The sequence below is a fragment of the Cyanistes caeruleus genome, chromosome 4 (assembly GCF_971803275.1).
Source record: "Cyanistes caeruleus chromosome 4, bCyaCae1.hap1.1, whole genome shotgun sequence".
Taxonomy (NCBI): domain Eukaryota; kingdom Metazoa; phylum Chordata; class Aves; order Passeriformes; family Paridae; genus Cyanistes; species Cyanistes caeruleus.
In genome coordinates this window covers 14,513,259-14,531,022 of record NC_141704.1, presented here as the reverse complement: position 1 = coordinate 14,531,022, position 17,764 = coordinate 14,513,259, and the positions used below count along the sequence as shown (strand labels likewise).

The 17,764-nt window shown below is 40.8% G+C and overlaps 1 protein-coding gene and 1 long non-coding RNA gene across 5 annotated transcripts in view; one reads left to right on the top strand and one right to left on the bottom strand.

Annotated features, from left to right (window-relative positions):
- LAMB4 (laminin subunit beta 4) overlaps window positions 1-17,764 on the top strand; it is a 50,651-nt gene that overhangs the window by 297 nt on the left and 32,590 nt on the right. Inside the window, exons 2-15 of one of the 4 annotated variants that reach the window (XM_086886803.1) lie at window positions 754-851; window positions 1,619-1,652; window positions 1,883-1,924; window positions 2,366-2,699; window positions 6,843-6,874; window positions 8,023-8,100; window positions 9,029-9,062; window positions 9,674-9,736; window positions 10,963-11,120; window positions 14,190-14,325; window positions 15,953-16,026; window positions 16,646-16,834; window positions 16,989-17,052; window positions 17,597-17,764. The exon at window positions 17,597-17,764 is cut by the window's right edge and continues 47 nt beyond it. In XM_086886803.1, coding sequence (XP_086742929.1) covers window positions 9,703-9,736; window positions 10,963-11,120; window positions 14,190-14,325; window positions 15,953-16,026; window positions 16,646-16,834; window positions 16,989-17,052; window positions 17,597-17,764 — 823 coding nt within the window. In that variant the 5' untranslated portion in view covers window positions 754-851; window positions 1,619-1,652; window positions 1,883-1,924; ... (3 more) ...; window positions 9,029-9,062; window positions 9,674-9,702. Of the gene's footprint in view, window positions 1-750; window positions 852-1,618; window positions 1,653-1,882; window positions 1,925-2,365; window positions 2,700-6,842; window positions 6,875-8,022; window positions 8,101-9,028; window positions 9,063-9,673; window positions 9,737-10,962; window positions 11,121-14,189; window positions 14,326-15,952; window positions 16,027-16,645; window positions 16,835-16,988; window positions 17,053-17,596 lie in introns of all 4 variants that reach the window. The other 3 variants (XM_086886805.1, XM_086886804.1, XM_086886806.1) reach the window with 3 other exon arrangements.
- On the bottom strand, window positions 14,133-15,261 carry LOC111923014 (uncharacterized). Its single transcript, XR_002860874.2, has 2 exons — window positions 15,174-15,261; window positions 14,133-14,289 (listed from the first exon to the last, which is right to left on the bottom strand). It is a non-coding gene; the product is annotated as an uncharacterized LOC111923014 (long non-coding RNA).

Below are 17,764 nucleotides of genomic sequence, written 5' to 3'. Positions count from 1 at the left end.
CCGGCCGCCCGCGGCCCCGCCCGGGAGGGCCCGGGGAACCCCCGCTCCCCCCGGCAGCAGGCCCAGGGCCGGGCCGGAGCGGGCGCAGTGCCGTCCCGCAGGTGGTCACTGCCGCGGGGTTTGCTCGCGGGCTGCCGTTTTCTTGGTCTGTCTCTAGCCGGTGTCAATAAAAATAAGGTTTTGATGAAAGATAGACTTGGTCTCTCTAATCTTTAACGTCAGTTTTCCAACTCAACCTTACTTCTGGTCTTCTGAGAGATCCTTTTTTTAAATCAGCCTAGGGCAGATTTCTTGTCATATAGTCTCAAAAGAAGAACAGCTCTGCTCACTGAAAGGAGAACGATGTTAAAACTACTGATGCGATCTGAAGCAATCCCATTTCCCATTAATTCATTGTATAAACAAAATGGCTTTGTTCTACGTAGTCACCACTGTTTTCGTACATAGTTAATTACCACTACACGTTTTTTTAAAGATAAATTAATCCTAATTCTTATACTGAATATTTCTGTCACGTAGCTAACGTTTAAGATGCAATTTATAGAGCATGAAGCTCATGGGGAGCTCGCAAGGCAGCTGAGATAAGAGCTGTGTTGCACTGCAGGGAAGTATTGTGAAAGCTGTGTTTGAAAAATGTTACAATGTAATCTTCCTGGGATTTTTTTTTTCTTTTTTTTTTTTTCTTTTCCTAAGAGTTTAAATTGTTTGGTGCAGACAGATAACCACCTCGAAGTTGTGTCTTTCATTCAGCAGAGATTTGCTGTATGTTGTTGCTGGATTGTATGCTGGCTGTGGGGAGGAAAGGAACATCACTCACTGACCTGAATTCCTGTCCAGATTATCAATGTCAGGTTGGTAATAAAGCCTGCTCTTTCACTGCTTGGCTATTTTCAGTGATTAGATCATGATTACAAAACAGAAATATTTTGATAATTGATCAAGTTACATAGAAACATAAATCCTTCCACATAATGTTCTTGAATTATCTAAACTTAGCACAAGGCCATATGAGGAGACAAAGACTAGTGAATGCCATGACCTTCAGTATTTCTTTCATTTTAATGTTTTATTTTCTGTTCTTTGGAACACAGTTTTCCTGAAAAAAACACAACCATTAATAAACAGGTTTCTCAAAATTTCTTTGAAGCTGTATTCACAATTATACTATATTTTACTCTTTTGCTACAACTTTGCTCGGTCCCAGCATAACACTTAGTCTTGAAAAATATCACTAGTCTTAAAAACATGGATGGTAGGAGATATTTGGCCTTCTGCAGGGTTACCTGGTTGAGCATGGTGTTAGCTGGCATAGTGGAGGAGCAAGAACCATTTGCCTTGGTAGAGGAAAAGACATTGCTGTTTGTTAACTGCATTAAAGACACTAAAGTCTTTCTCGGGGTTTGGGAGAGGTCTGGATAAGCCATATGTGAGGTGACAGTGATACTAGCCTATTCATAAATAGTAAATATGACATAGTCTTACTAGTATTTTATCAAGACGGCATATTTCCCCAAAGTTATTGTAAACTCTGTGTAGTATGCACATTTGGTTATTTGGGCTCTATAAGAAATAAGATTTTTGTATTTTCTTGTAAATTATTCCCATGATGTTCCCGCAGGCCAAACAGATTATCAGGAACTCTTGAAAAATTGGTAAGAAAATTTTGCTTTATAAGAATATTATTTTGATTTTAATAATAAAGAAAATCAACTCCATATATTGCTGAGGGATTTTAAAATTTGTTTTATCATGCTTGTTGCTTTCTGTAACAATTTGAATATGATTGGTGAGAGCTGAACCTTGCAAAAATAAAAACTGGTTATTAAGCTTTATCTAGTCAAAGCATAAACTGTCAATCACCAGGGTTTTAATTAATTTTCAGGACCCTCTGCAAGGCAATCTGAAGGGGTAAGGATACTCTTAGGTGAGTACCTCATCATGGACCTCAGTAGATCCAATCCATCCTAACTCTTCAAACAGCTGCTGTATTGCTGACTTGCCCACTCAGGGAACAGAGACCCTGTAGCCAAGTGGGTGAATTGACCTGGTGTATTTTTAACCTCTGTTCCTGCATGGCAACACTTTTTTTATCAACTGCTAGCACATGGCACTTCTTTCATGCCTGTCTGTCTAAACCACAACTTTCAGCTACAACTTTGAACATATTCTCTGTAATCCCCTGCCCAGCTCTCTTCACATCTTCCTTTCCCAGTCTATGTCTCTATGATTACCTGTCAACCTTCTTAAAACGTTAAGTCTGTTTGCGACCAGGGTACCTGAATCAGCTGCTTTTCTTCCCTCTCCCCAGTTTCAAATTGATCCTCACTTCCACAAAGCTCTGGTCCTTTTCTATTTTCTGTTGCAGACTACTTACCCTGTGAGATGTAGCAGAGACCCTGAAGTGCCATCTGGCTCAGCGTTCACAGGCACCTGGTTCAACAGGTCCCTTGACCCTGCTGCCAGGACCTTGGCACTGTCCTCCACACAGGTGGTCAGCAGGGGAAAGATTGCTTCCTGCCTTCTTCTGATGAAAAGGAACTGCTTCAGTAATGGCTTTTGAAAGCAAGAAGCATTTCCTTCGCCAGCTTTGCTGCTAGCATTTTCCATGCTTGGCTGGGTTTCCATCATACCCAGCTGCTCCTTCCTGGTGGTGACAATACTTTTCCTTTCATCTGACAAGAGGAGATCAGCAAAGTGAAGTAAGACAAATTTTTTCCACTTTCTTCCATCTGGTACAATTAAATACTTGAGAGAAAGCAGAGCTTATATATTCTTGATCCTGGGGAAGATATATAAATCTGTCCACCAGTTACCAGCTTACTAGCAGGCAGTGTTCTGGCTGTGCTACTGTTATGCTGGTTATATCATTAGGGTCCATGACAAAATCTAATTATTCTTCTCACTTATGTATGACTTCTGTGTGATGCTTCCTGTGTTTGTACAGATTCCAGATGTTACAGGACAGACACAGGTAAAACTAAACAGCTGATAGCCAGCCATCATTCTGTCATGTTGTTAGGTAATTAGCATGCATATGTTGGTAGATTTCACAGAATCTCAGGATAGTCTGGGTTGGAAGGGACCCAGAAGGATCATCACGTTCAGCTTTTAAGTGGATGGCACATATGGGGATTGAACCCACAACCCCGGCATTATCAGCACCATGGTCCCACTGACTAATACCTCTGGAAGCCATTGAATCAAAGTTCATTTGGGACTGAAAATTAAGCATCTCCAAAATGTCAGTTTAGCTGTTTATATTGCCAAGAGCTCAGGATCATCTGAGTCCTGTCTGCTCTGTTCTCACTATCTTCTGCAACCCGGGACCTCGTGGGTGACCACAGGAAAAGGGCTGTGTGAGGATGCTGTAATGGTGCACAGCCAGACACCATGCCTGTCATAGGTGTTGGTAACATCAGATTTATCAGCAATTTCTCTGTGCAGACAGATCTTTCTGAAGCTTCTGCACATTTCTGAAGATTTATTAATTTCAGCCTAGTTGTGTTTTTTCTGTCTTCTAGTGATATGTGGTACTTTTATTTTTCCAATTATATGAGAAAGAAACCATTTCTTCCAGCCAATGAAATAAGGAGAAAGAAAAGTTATTTCAGTCCATCTCACCTTTACTAACCAAAATGAATGTAAATGAACCAAAATTGTTTTGGTCCATGTCAATCTGAAACATAATATTTATTTTTGAAGTCCTTGTAAAAAAAATAAAGAGAAACTATGAGGGCAGAATTCTTTCATTTCCGAGACCAGTAGTTTAGGTGCTTCCCAGGAGGGTGGAAAAGCTGATTTCACTTTGTGCTTCTGACTGGAGAACCAGATCCAGTGGCTCCATGGGAACTCTTTAAGCACTGAGCTCTGGTACCTCTGCAGTGAATGCTCTTGCTGCTGCTGTCACTGCTGTTGTCCTCCAGTGGACATGACCTCTCTGCTGTTTGCAGTTCCCAAACTGAAGCTGTCACCCTTCTGTCAAGTTCTCCACCTGGTGATCTCAATTTCCTAGGGTTTTTGCAGGGAGCTGTTTTTCCTTCGATTCATTTTTAAGTTGTGGTCTCTTGGCTTCTGATTTCTGTTTATTCAGTCATCGTCATTGTCTCCCATCCCCCTCCCCACCCCCATCCCCTGCCAATAAAATCCCCCAAGCATCTGAGTTCTCAAACAGACCATAGTATGAAAGGTTTTGACATTGATAAGAAAACGTTTCTAAGCCAGTGGGCCAGGGATTCCTCAGGAGCCAGAGAGATTTTCTGAGATAATTTTATATATTTAATATATTTTTCAAGATAATTTCTAAATAACATCAATTCAACCTTTGCAAAGGAATTTACTTGAACCTAGAGAAAAATACTTAGGACAATTTAGGCTGACGTGAATGGAAAATCTAATAATAAGGACATAAAACAGGACATGGCCACAAATTTGGACAAATAAAAATAGGACAATCTTTTCTTAGCATTTTCAGCAGTACAGAGACCATTAGCAGAATAATAGCACTGTAATGCCCTAATAACAGATACAGTGGTGCAAAGAGCTTTCTGGTGAGAAGCTTCATGTTTAAGGTTGCAATAGCGTATTCCTCTTTTTTCTTTCCAGTTCTCTCTGCTAAGCTTTCATGTGCATTAATCCATTTTTTTTTCTCTTAAATTTAGGGAGAATAACTATTTCTGATTAATAGGCCAGAAAAGCAATGAAAAATAAAAAAAAATCAAGTCCTTGTTTATTGTTATGAAAAGGTTCCCTTGAAAGAGTCTTGTCCAGTTGTACTGCATGAACTCACTGAGTAAACTTAACATGAGAATGTGACAAGGCATGTGACAGATTTCAGGATGAGAACATCCTCCCAGTCCTACGGCCAGCAGGAAAGTGTCAGGACCTTAGGAAATTACATGAAACATTGTATTTTGAATATATGTAGCTTGACTAGCACTTTTAAAATCACACTGGTATTTTAAAATAAATACACCATCTTTGTTGTGCTTCAGGAATGTTATTCTTCAGTCAGGTACTCCTGCTAAAACTACACTGCTGCTTCCCTCTCCCCACCCCTCCAATTGGAGGCACAAAGGCAGGGGGTTGAGATAAGAACAATTTACAGGAAACAGCAATGAGATAAGAAAACCAAGAGTAAGAGCAGCAACATTAACAACAGAGGTGTACAAAAGAGGCAGTGATTCACCTGCAAAAATGCTCACCATGGACCCCTTGACAAATAAACAATGCTGGAGGGATTCTCCCTGCCACGTTTACTTCACGGGAAGGAAAGAGAGTTCCCATCTCCTGCCCCTGGCAACGACCTGAGCTGGTATTGAATAGTGTCAGGGTCCTGGCTATGTACCCTCTCAGCTACTGCAAAAAATTAACCTGTCCTGGCTGAAACCAGGACAGTCTTTAGTGATGATTACTACTGTCAGCAACTCTGTGCCTGCCAGGGAGATAATATTCGAGTTGAAGCTGCATTTCTTGTTTGTGGTGGAAAATCAAAGACTTCAAACTTGTACACAAAAAGTGAAGGGCACTGTGGGGTACTGTGTCTGTAAGAAAAAGAAGAAACTGCTCATAAATTGGACTTGACATCCTTTTGAATTGTGGAAAAGCTCTTTAAAAATATTTATTAAACACAAGTTTAAAAGTAGCCGTTTCCTCCAGGATGCACAATATGGAGGAGCAGTCAGTCAGTGGGATGTGGAGGCAAGGAGGCTGAGGGGTAGCCTTTCTCTCCCATCATGTCTGAATTCTGTAGCATATCCCTCTGCTGTCCTTAACTCTCTCTTGAACAGATTTATAAAAAAAACCCCTTCTCTTACATGATTGTAAACTTACAATTCATTCTGGTTTTATTATTCAGTGCTACATTCTCCCAGTATGTAAAACCACAAAAATCCCAGTCTTTGCCTTTGAGAAATTGTACTTTAGGCATAAGACAGTCTTGAAGAAATGAGTGCAGAAACAAAAGAGGGGAGAGAGAAATTTAGGAAGATCGTTTTGATTTTCAGACCATTAGATTTTGTTTAAAGTTTTGGCCATGGGTAGGATTCATCTCAGTGGAGTTTAGTTGCTTAAAATACAGCAATAAAATACATCTGTCCTAAACTAAGGAGCTGAGCTGCCCATAACCAAAATAAAACAGCAGATATGTTCAAAAGGGGATTTATCTCTTTAAGGTGTCTAAAGGAGATGGTGGCATGAACTCTGTAAGGTTCCCTGTCTTTCTCCATTGACATGAAGGAAGCCCAAGTGATTTGTTTAGATTAAATACTTACTTTTTTTTTTCTTATTTTCACACAGTAAGAATAATCCTAGACTCAAATAATTTTATTTCTTATTGAAAATTTAAAGTGGTGGCTCTACTCCTGCCTCTTCCCTCACTGCTGATTGATGTCTGTGAAGAGAATATATGCTGCAGTGCTAGAAATTCCCATCCTTTGTGTGTACTGAGGATATGCCTTGGGCCTAAGAAATGACAGCCCTTGGACCTGTGATGACTTGAAAAATCACACACCAGTGCTATCTAGCCTCCAGCCAGCATGGGACGAGTGATGCATTATAAATCCAGATCCTTTACCAGTGCAGAGATTAAAGAAGCAAGAAAGAAGTTTCTTAATCCCTGCCTCAAGCAGTTTAAAACATCCTTCTTGCTTGGGGTCCTACATAAATCTGAACACAGGACTGGTTATACTCTGCAAATAAATCTTCCTTGATATTTACTTCTCACATAACTTCTCTGTAACAAATTCTGAATTCCCCACAAAATATGCTAATAAAATGTCAACTATTTTATAATTTAGTAGCATCATAGTAATAATACTTTCTTCACTTATATGTGTCTCTTTCAGGCAACATTTGACATACAGTTTGCACATAAAAGGTAAAACTAGTATCTTAATATATCATTTAGTCTTTTTCCTAATACCAAAACCCCTAAGTATAAACAATCTACAATAATTAATCATGCATGAGTGCAAACCAAATGCAGATTAAATTGGCCGGAAAAAAAGTCACAAGTAATTTCCACATGCATTTCAGGAAAATAATTTCAAAAAATTTAAGTATAAGAATTATATCTGCTAGGGTTTACAATCATAAGAATTGCAGAGGACACTGGTACTGAGCACTGCAGTAGGATAAGAGAACATGTTTCTTTTTTTCCAAAGGAATAGGAACAACCAAAAGAAAAGGTAGTGATTAATTTATAAAACATATTTTGCTCACATAGAAAGCCTTCTGTTTAAGGATGTGTGATGATACTTGACAGACTATCATGAATTAAGCCTTACAAACATTCAGAGGGTATCAAATATGTCATCTCTAAAATTGTGTATCAAGGTAACCTGACATTGTGTAAACTGTAATCACAGCCACAGGTTTCAACAAAGACACCAGAAAACAGTGGCCAGCTCTGTGCTTGAGCTGTTGAGCACAATTTCACAGCTGCTCCATCACTGTTTTGCCCATGACCATGCTGTACCCCACACATCAATCCCTGGCCTGTGCTTGCTGCTGGGGACAGCCAAGCTTGTGCTGAAATGCAAAGACATGACTCAAGTTGCCCTGTTGTCTTCAGTTTTAAATTGAGAAAAAGCTAGTGCTCACACTGATGATCCAGAGTTTGAACTGTTTCAGATTTGGCTCAATATATTTACAGAAGTACAATCACAGCTGTCTGGCAGGCATGTTTACAGTCACCTCAGAACCCCAAACAGCCCTCCAGACCATTCACACTCCTGCTGTGAGGAGTTATCCTTTTTAGCCCATGCTCAGATAATCTAGAGCCACTAGACTTCTGATGTTAACTAGCTATAAAGACTTTGATGTTTGGTTTCAAGACCAACTGAACAGATGTTTAATTAAACAACAGACAAGGTGTTGTTTGCCAGCATTTTAAGTATCTCAGCCTTCTGTTTTCAGTTGCATGAACTTTTTCTACCATGAACTTAACCTGTCACAATTGTCTTTCAATGAATATATTTGCTGATGCCAGAAGCAGAAAGAGTTCACAAATCAAGCTTTTGACAGGTAGCAGGCTGGGTCTCATTCTCACCTACACCTTGGTGCCTCAGGGGATGTGCTGTCTTCTCCAGCTGAAGTGCACAGGTATGCCTTTTCTTGCTTCCCTCACTCAGCTCTGTTCATTCCCAGCTGCGACACTTGGCTGCCTGGAACCCAGGTAAGACTTCTTCAGTATTTAATTTTCCTGTTAAGAATGGAACCATAGTATGTTGGGGTTTTTCTGGTCCTCGTTTCTCTGTTAAAGAGAGTCAGGTTTAGAGAATATCACTGGTATTACATGTCACAGTGTTAGGGTAGGAATTGGATGTGTACCTGCCAAGATCACTCACCATGGGCACCTGTATTTCACTACAGTGCTGTCGCAGTGATTGCATCTTAAATCATCTCTGAGTCTGTCCATTTTTCTGACAGAGTGTATAATTTAAAGTCCAACACAGGAGGAAAATATTTGCTCAATTTTGCCTCAGACAGTGGATCTGTGGCCAGATCTCTCTGTAGCCAGGGAGCGAGGCACAGCTGCATGGATGCTCACCAGCATCACCCCCCTGTCACATGCCAGGCTCTCTGTGGTTGTGGCAGGTGAGAGTAGCTGTAGCAGCATGAAAGCCTGGTGACTCTTGCTAGCTTTCCCTGCTGAAGTATTCATCTAGGTACAGCTGTTGCGTCATGTGCTGTATAGAGCTGTGTGCACCAAGCCCACATGGAGCCTGTAACATCTGAAGTGCTTTTGTTTATGTTCCCACTACTCTGGGGGTGTATTTCATTTAAGCTCACTCAGTACAGTGACGGCTGTGTGAAGGTGAGGAACAAGAACACAGCTGGGAAGTGGTGCTTGGGGCATGCTCATACAGGGATGCCCCAGCAGCTGGAACTGTTTCAGGGCACACCAGCCCCGGTGGAGAAGGAGATGAAAGATGCAAAGACAGGGGCAGGTTTAGTTTGGGAGTTCTACTTGGTGGCAGGATGCTGGATTGTCTTTTATACCCATGGCTGTGTTTTGTTTTTCCAACAGAAGTTTTGTGTTGGCAAGTTTCACTTTCCTCCAGGTAAATAGGAAGAGGAAGGATGCCACAATGCCATAATCAACCTCTCTTGGACTCATGCTGAGGCTCCCCTGTATAAGTTTTTTGCACTGATGCTGACATTACCTGGTTTTCTTCACTACACCTTAAGATGCACTTAATGTCATATCTTTGACAAAATTTATAGCACCTGACATCAGGCATTTCTCAGAGGCATCTTCATTAGGATTCTGACTATGTTTTAAGTTAATGAAATCAAACAAAAACCTCCAGAAAAAGAGCTAGATCTCTGCAAACAGCCCTGCTGAATATACTTAGAATTGAGCTGGTTTTACTTGAATACTACAATATTTTAGCTGATAGCATTCTGGTTATATTTTACACTAAGTGTGAGTATGTTTTCATGGTCTACTCTGAAAGCCCTTGTGAAATGCTCCTCTGCTTTCATTCCAGTTTCAGTGCCAAAACTTCCATCATGGGATTTTTTTTTCTACAACTAAATCAAAGCCAGGGTTTCCTTTTAGTCTTTATATTTTTATTACATCTCTGTCCCTTTACTAAAGGCTGGTTCTGGGTACACCTGTGTGCCCTGATGAGAGGGAGCACCAAGTGATGGACCAGTTTTTCTCTTGCAGCAGTACCAGTCAGAGTTTGATGGGGAGGCATGAGGCTGGGGCTGGCCATCCTGTTACACCTCAGTAAGTACAGATGCTACAGTTACTCAGGCCAATTTTGAAATTTTATCATGATTTACATACCTCTCCAAGATTTTGTCAAAGCACTTCTTTTAGGAAAATGCTGTTGAGAAACACATGACAGTGAATCCTTATTCCCCACTCTCCTGCCAGTGAGGGACCTACGAGTGATATGAAACCTTTAAGTACAAAGAAAACATGCATGTTGTGATTGAGTCTGATTCAGGTCCTGAAAGGAGAAATCAACATCTGCTAATGAATAATGAGCGTGGATAGGTATAACTGAAAAGAGCAGGTTAACTAAACAGGCACTGCTTTACACCTAAGGAGTCAAGTGTCACTCATCATCTGAATTGCAGCCTGAGTCATAGACTGAAATCTAGCTATAGAATGCTGTATTTTTACTGTTGTAGTTGTGTTTCTAGTTTTCTGTGGAACCTTCAAAGTATCAGTTGTTGGGGTTTTTTAACTGCACCTTTTCTAACAAGTTGAGCCAAGTAAAGCTGAACAGATACAGCCTCCAAGGTACCCATTCCCTTTCAGAGTTTCAGGACAGAACTTGTTTAAAAGAAAAAAACCTGTAAGGGAAGTCTTAATATAATGGGGAAGATACTGAAAGTTGTTTCATACAATACAAACAAAAAGTCCTGCATTTATTAAGAGAATTCAGAATTACTCTGTTTATTTATTAATGGCCACTCCATGGAGTCTGAGAGGGTTCTGACACTGAACTAGGGATTCATTGCAAATTAAAAGAAAATCTGAGGGACTCCTGATGGAAATCCTGGTCTCAATCCTGGTCTCATTTCCACCATTATAACTTGGAAAACAACGGAAATAAGTGGAATTAATTCAAATCTGTCTCTGTTCACAGAGTCAATTGAAATGCTCACTGTTCCTTTGTAGGATTGCTGGCAATGAGTATATCAGGGTGGGAAGCATAATAAATTATTGCTCATGGAAGATTGGCATTTTTACTGAATAATGTGCTGGAAAATTAAGTTTTAGCATAGATTTGCAATATACTAGCTATATTTTTTATGATTATTTTGCAGCAGGTATGTTCATTACTGAAGTTCTTTAAGAGACTTATAAGTAAGGACAAAAGGGATACAGGCAAAGGATAACTGAGTTTTCTCAATGTGTTGGGATTTAACTGATTTTGTCTGGATAGTACCACTGGCTATACAAAACAATTTAATCTTTCTTTGATCTTCTTCTATGTTCAGTGCTGATAAGGCCCCAGCATGCACAGCATGACTGTGATGCTGGGTCCTGCCACCCAGCCCTTGGGGACCTTCTCCAGGGCCGCAGCAAGCAACTGACAGCCTCATCAACCTGTGGGATGAACAGCCCTCAGAAGTACTGCATTATAGGCTACCTAGAGGTTGGTTTGCTCTTTCTCTTTTAATAAACTGAACTCTTCTTACTAACCATATTCTCACTCTTCCTACTAACCATATTCTCATCTGTACAGGGAATTTGCCCAGGCTATGAAGTTCCTGTGGGAGTTATCTGAATAACTATCAGACAGTATGACACTAAGTCTGGTGGAAGGCTGTGCCTCACTGCAACACATATGGGAGGTTTGGCAGCAAACAGCCCCCGCAGTGATGTATATCTTCTCAAGGGGGAGAAACATCCCTGAGATGCAGAGAGATTGAGCACAGGGATTTCTGAAGGAGCTTTGCTCCACAAGTTCTCTTCCCACTCAGGCCCCAGAGGTGAAGCCCATGGTCTGTGTGTGTGAGTGCAGGGGGAGTGGAGTCCCAGAGGCTGCAGGACCTTCTCTGGAGGACATGTTCATATGGCATTGAGGCAGCCTGTTAAGAGATTCACACCATACGCTCTCCTATCTTTTGATCTGAAATAAGGCCAGTGTTGCTGAAAGCAGAAAGCTGCTTCAGAAAAGCGAAGACCTAATTCTGTGGTCCAGCTTTTGGCTGTGTGGGTGGGTCAGCAGATCCAAAATGTGGGTGACCAGAGGGGTGCCTCTCATTCCCTGGCTGCAATGATGAGGGGGAACCACTGGGTATATGGAAGGTGTGCAGAAATGAGGATTCCTCTGTTGTACATCCTGGAGGACTTGGCCACACTGAGCTAATAAATTGTCACAAATAGAAATATTTTCACTAAATAACAGCCTAGGCTGAAGAGGAAGTTAAAATACAGCTTAATTTACAAGCAATTGAAAATAATTACAGTTCATGACATTCTAGCTTAATGTTGTGACACATCTGCAGAGTAAAAGTATGGATATGAAACCAAGAACTGTTCCAAGTTGCACATTGTATCAACAGTTTTCTGCAAAATGTCTCTCAAAATGTAAATATCTCTTTCCTTTGTTGAAATAGCCTGAATCATCTTTATGGCCTTAAAGTTGGATGATTGCCTTTTACTCTTGGTTTCTAGGGGGAGATCAAAGAGCAATAAAAAATTAATATTTTCACTTGCCTGTACTTATCCTTTGAATTATGTAAATACAGGCTCATGAAAAGAAGCAGCTGTTCTGCAATAATCCCTGTGATTTCTGCTTCAACATATCTTGACCCCTGGCTGTTATCTCCTGAAGAGGGTGAAAACTACACTCTGGTGCTTTGCAGAGCTTGGGGGAGAGAGATGATGCTCTGGCAATGTGTTCTGTTCCATCAGTTTGCCTTAAATGTGTTGTCACCTACAGTGCATCAGAGTCCCACTTCACTTTCAATTTGCTTTCTCACCAGCACATTTTGAATTCTTTGCTGGAGGCAGACCAGGAAGTTTTGCATCTTGCATCTTGTAGACCAAAGTTTTTCCTCTCCCAGTTCCCCTCCTGATGACCTGTGTCAGGCTTCATAAAAGCAAACCTAAAACCATAAAAGTGGGTATTAGTCAATGTGCCAAGCTACTAAGAACCAGGATTTAGCTGGGATTCAGATGGGGGAAAAAATAAAATTCAACTGCTTTGTGTTTGGAAAGAAGTGCTACAAATAATTTTTAGTATTTAATATGTCTTGCTGATTTTAGAATATAGGTTAAGTGGGTTTTAGCTAAATGATTGGATTTACTAGTTACACATGTTTTGGAAGGAAAAGCCAGGGCACTCAGTGTCGAGGAGAATATAAAGCTGAACAATTCAGAGGCAAGTGGGATCTGCCAGGCATGAACATGCACATACTTGTCTTTTGGAGCAGATTTTTATGGAACAACCTTAAGTTGCCCCCATGTCTTATTGTATGTCTATAGAAACCAGAGTGTGGGTGTGCACAGTCCTTCCAACTGCTTCAACAGACTGAGCTCTCCTTACCAGAGCTTTGTGAAATGAGATGATAGAGCATTTTTTTTATTTCACTCTCATCTTCTAAAATGTGCATTCATACACTTGTCAAGTGTAGCATAGAATGACTGAATATAATACATAATTACCATGTTTAAAATACATGAATTATACCATACCTGTAAATCTATATCTCTTCATTTATTTAAATGCAAATAATTCCCAGGTGATTTCATAATGCAAAAATGTTAAAACTACTCCCAATTCTTCTCTGTGGATCCTGAGTGTGCCAAGAGGGGTGCTTCTCTACCCATTTCCTTCTGGGTCATTTTCAGCCTCCCAGCTATGAGCACTGAACTCATGTCTCCTTCTTCAGCTCCCTCTGGGGTGCTGTGTCTTCCCTTCTTCTTCCTGCCACATTCCCCAGCAGCCAGGCACATAGCTTGGGCATCATCTTCTGCTGTGGCTAATTCCCTCATCCTCACACTCAGGCTCTGCCCAAATCTCCTCTAGTCAGTCTGCCCAGTGCGTCCACTCCTGCCCACCCTGTTGAACAGTTTCCCAGGGTCCTGCTGGCTGTGATGGCTGCTCAGGCTCTCCACATGGCCCAGCACATGTTATCCCAACCCAGCATGTTAACCTTGTCACCTCTTCTTGGTCTCCCACTCAATCTGCATTTTATCACCTTAAACAGGAACTCCTTGCCCTCCCTATCAAAGCCTCTCATTCAGAATTGATATTGGTTAATCATTACTATCTTCGTCTTCTGCTTGTAGCATTTTCAAACAAGACCCTTGTATCCTATTGATTATCCTGATTTTCCTCCTTCGCATTGGTTTTAAACTTACCCAGTTTCCCTATGCTTCAAAAGACACTGACACAGTCACAGTGGTGGTGTCATCCCAAAGCAACTACTTACCTTTTACCTGGTCTTACTGGGATCCCTTCTCCACAACTGAAAAAGTCCAATTTTTTTTAAGTACCTGGGGAAGACCATGACCAACACTTAATATGTGCATGCTTCATGAATATGCTGGTTCTCTTGGCCTTGTATGTGGAAAGTCTGAGTGATTAAAATCACAGGCATCCAAAGAAACAAAACAGGTTCAAGCCTTGCAATGGCATAAATATATGTACATCCACTTAATTTTTGCTGGAGAATCCAAATTAAGCTTTTATTCTGCTCATTTTGTTTTGTAGGCTGAGGAGAAGTGCTTTCTCTGTGATTCCAGATACCCATATAATCCCTATACCCAGCACAACAGTCACATGGTCGAAAACGTTATCACAACGTTTGAGCCTGAAAGGAAAAAGAAATGGTGGCAGTCAGAAAATGGTAAGTTTCTTAGAGAAAACATTACTGCAAATGTTACTGTGAGATTTCCTTATGTAATTGGCTTTCACAAAGTTGTCTTCATGAAGAGATGAAAAAAAACCTGCATCTGTTCTTTGATTAGGTAATACTGAGCGATTTAAACACATTTGTGTGTAGCAAGAAAAGATTTCAAAAAGTCTGTTTTTCTATGGACAAGTTTAAACTCAGAACCTCCAAGAGCTGTCCAGAGGACCTGTGGCAATGCTTGGTTATACATGAAAGCCATATATTTTCCACAGGCTGTCTGCCCTGTCAGAAAATTTTCATTTGGGGCAAAATATACATTTGCTTACAGATGCAATGTAAAGACAGTGTGTAAAACACAAATATCCATTTTAAAAAATTATTTTAAAAGCACTAATATTTCAGGAAAAATTAAATAAATCCTGGCTATCAGCTCCCTCATTCTGATACTCCCAAGTTCCTTTCCTTCAGGGCTGTTCCTGATGTTTTAATCCCCCAGCTTGTATTGATACTGGGGGTTGTCCTAACCCAGGTGCAGCACCTTGCACTTGGCCTTGACAAATCTCATCAGACTCCCATGGGCCCACATCTTGAGCTTTTCCAGGTCCCTCTGCAAGGCCACTGATCCTTCACATGTGTCAACAGCACACTAGGCTTTGTGTCCCCTGAAACTTGCTGAGGATGTGTGCAATCCCAGAATTGATGAAGATAGTATTCTTACAGCTTCTCTGGGAAGACATGCTAAGAGGTGTAACATTGACTCTCTTATTTGACATACAGTGATTACGTGAAAAACATTTGAATGGTTGGAAATAAAGGCATAGAGAAATAAAATAGTATGTTACCTCTATTTTGAGTATCCAGCTGAAAATCCATTAGCCTTGGTTTTTTTATGAAGTTTAGCAAGGATCTGTCACTGGCTTTGGACACCACTGCCAATAAACCTGTGGGCCAGCTATGAGAGGAGCTTTCCTTCTTCTCTCTATCTTTCTTCTGGGATGAGATCTCATGCACAGCCTGGTCAGTAAGAGTCCTGACATGGTGCATGTAGATGTGCACAAAGGGGATATCAGCTGAGCTCCTGCAACTCTCTACAGAGAATGTGTGATTTCTGTAGTGGTTTTTTTCCATATTTGTTTTTTTGGAGAGAAGATGCCTGGCACAGTAGCTCTGTTCATGACAAATTTCACATCTGGAATTATAGAAGGGTTTAACGGTTCTGTTTAGCATGAAGAAAACACCTCATTTTATTAGTTCTCTTTTTCTTTATTAGAAATAAGTAAATTACATGAATGGATTTTAAAAAATAAACCTAACTGGATATGGAAACACACAAACCCAGAACCCTACCATGACCACCATTTACAGCCTGAATTATGTGAGCAGGACCTTCAACCACCTCCTGCAGCCACAGTGACACTCAGCATTGCTGGTACCAGTGCCAGGAAGGGAGCACATCGTATTGCCGCAGAGAGAGCAGTCCAGCTGCATGGGTTTGTGCACAGGGGAGGCCCTAAAGGGTCTAGCTGCTGTGCTGGAAAAGGCATCTCTAAATCCACAATGGGAAAACCCTCTGAGCAACCCCTTAAATGAACTGTGCACTAAATTTTCCTTCTTTTTTCAGGCATTGACCACGTCAGCATTAGATTGGACCTAGAAACTTTATTCCAGTTCAGCCATCTTATCCTGACCTTTAAGGTACATCTTTTACCAGAGCTTTTATGCAATATTATATTCTAATTACTTAACCACAGGAATAAATTGCTTAGAGAGGCAATGAAAATTCTGTTTGTAAGAACAGGTTAGATAAACACCTGTCAAGTATGGTTAAATTATAGTTGAACCTGCCTTAGGGTCAGAGAATAGAATGAACAGCTTCCTATTTGTGTGCCTTCTGGTCCTATTTTCTGTAAATCCAATAATTAAAACTGAAAAAATACTTTGCAAAATTAAACTCTAAAGATGTAGGACATACCTAAACTGCAGTTGTTCGTTCCATTTAGTTCAGCTTATGAGTATCTATTATGATCCAGATGATTACAGTCTTCTTTTGTACAAAATTCCTATATTGTTATGGTAAACTTCCTTACTTAGAAAGTAATCACATATCTATATGAAATGTTACCTTTCCCATTTGCTAGAGAGAGGTTCTAATGAGCTTTTTCAGAGACCCCTGTAACCATTATAGTACTTGTAACAAGCCTATAAGCTCTCAAATACAAAATTTTAGCATCCTTCAAAGGGGAATATCAATATAGCAACCCCTGAGGTGTCTTATTAATGCCTGCTTAGGGAATTCTTGAAATGTTTCTTGCAGACATTTCGTCCTGCAGCAATGCTGGTTGAGCGCTCTGCTGATTTTGGTCAGACCTGGAAAGTGTTCAGATATTTTGCACATGATTGTGCTGCTTCTTTTCCCAACATCTCTTCTGGTCCAGCAAAAAGTGTTGAAGATGTTGTTTGTGATTCAAGATATTCAGACATCGAGCCCTCCACTGAAGGCGAGGTACTGTAAAGTGTCTGTTTGTATGAGTTCAAATCATATATGGAACTGAAGGTCTCTTGTCTGTGTCTGTGTCTGCTAAAAGCAGAGGCCTGTCCTTTGATCCCTTTGGTGGCTGCTCATCCCATCTCTAGAACTTTATTGATTTGTTTTGCAGGTTGTTCTAAAAGCTTTGGATCCCAACTTTGAAATAGAAAATCCATATGTGCCGTATATCCAAGGTATGGACCCTGCATGTTTTGTCCAGAGACACTTTGCTGGTATTGGTTGTTTTGTATGCTGAAAGGGCCAACAGGTCAGGTGGTGTTAAGTCAATGATGTTGAAAATTAGGTACCTAAGGATCTTAGGGAGACATTGTATTAATAAATTAAATGGGCCAGCCTTGTTCTCTAACCCTGGGGGCAAGCAGCAAAGCTCTGCAGAGCACATCCATGGAGCTAAACTGTCTTTCCCTCTGAATTCAGGCCCAATCCACGCTGCTTTTTGAGAGCAGTCCCAGAGATGCACATGAACCCATGAAGACAGCGGCTGGGAAAATGCAGAGCCATACCAAGCAGGACGCTAATGCTTACATGTTAACACTGCGTGCCAGGAGTGGGTCCCTGCACTGCTACTGTAGCCATTACTGGTCTTGGCCAATAGTGGATCATTTTCATTATTTCTTCACTACAGGAAAATTCTTGGATGACTGATTCACACTGAAGATTTCGTACTGTTCATTTTAGACTGAACTCTGGCTCCTGATTGCTCTCCTTTCCTTCCAGATCTCATTACATTGACAAACCTAAGGATCAATTTTACTAAACTGCACACCCTTGGAGATGCTCTGCTTGGGAGGAGGCACAGTGATCCCCTTGAGAAGTACTACTATGCCATCTATGAGATGGTTGTGCGGGGCAGCTGCTTTTGCAATGGCCATGCCAGCGAGTGTG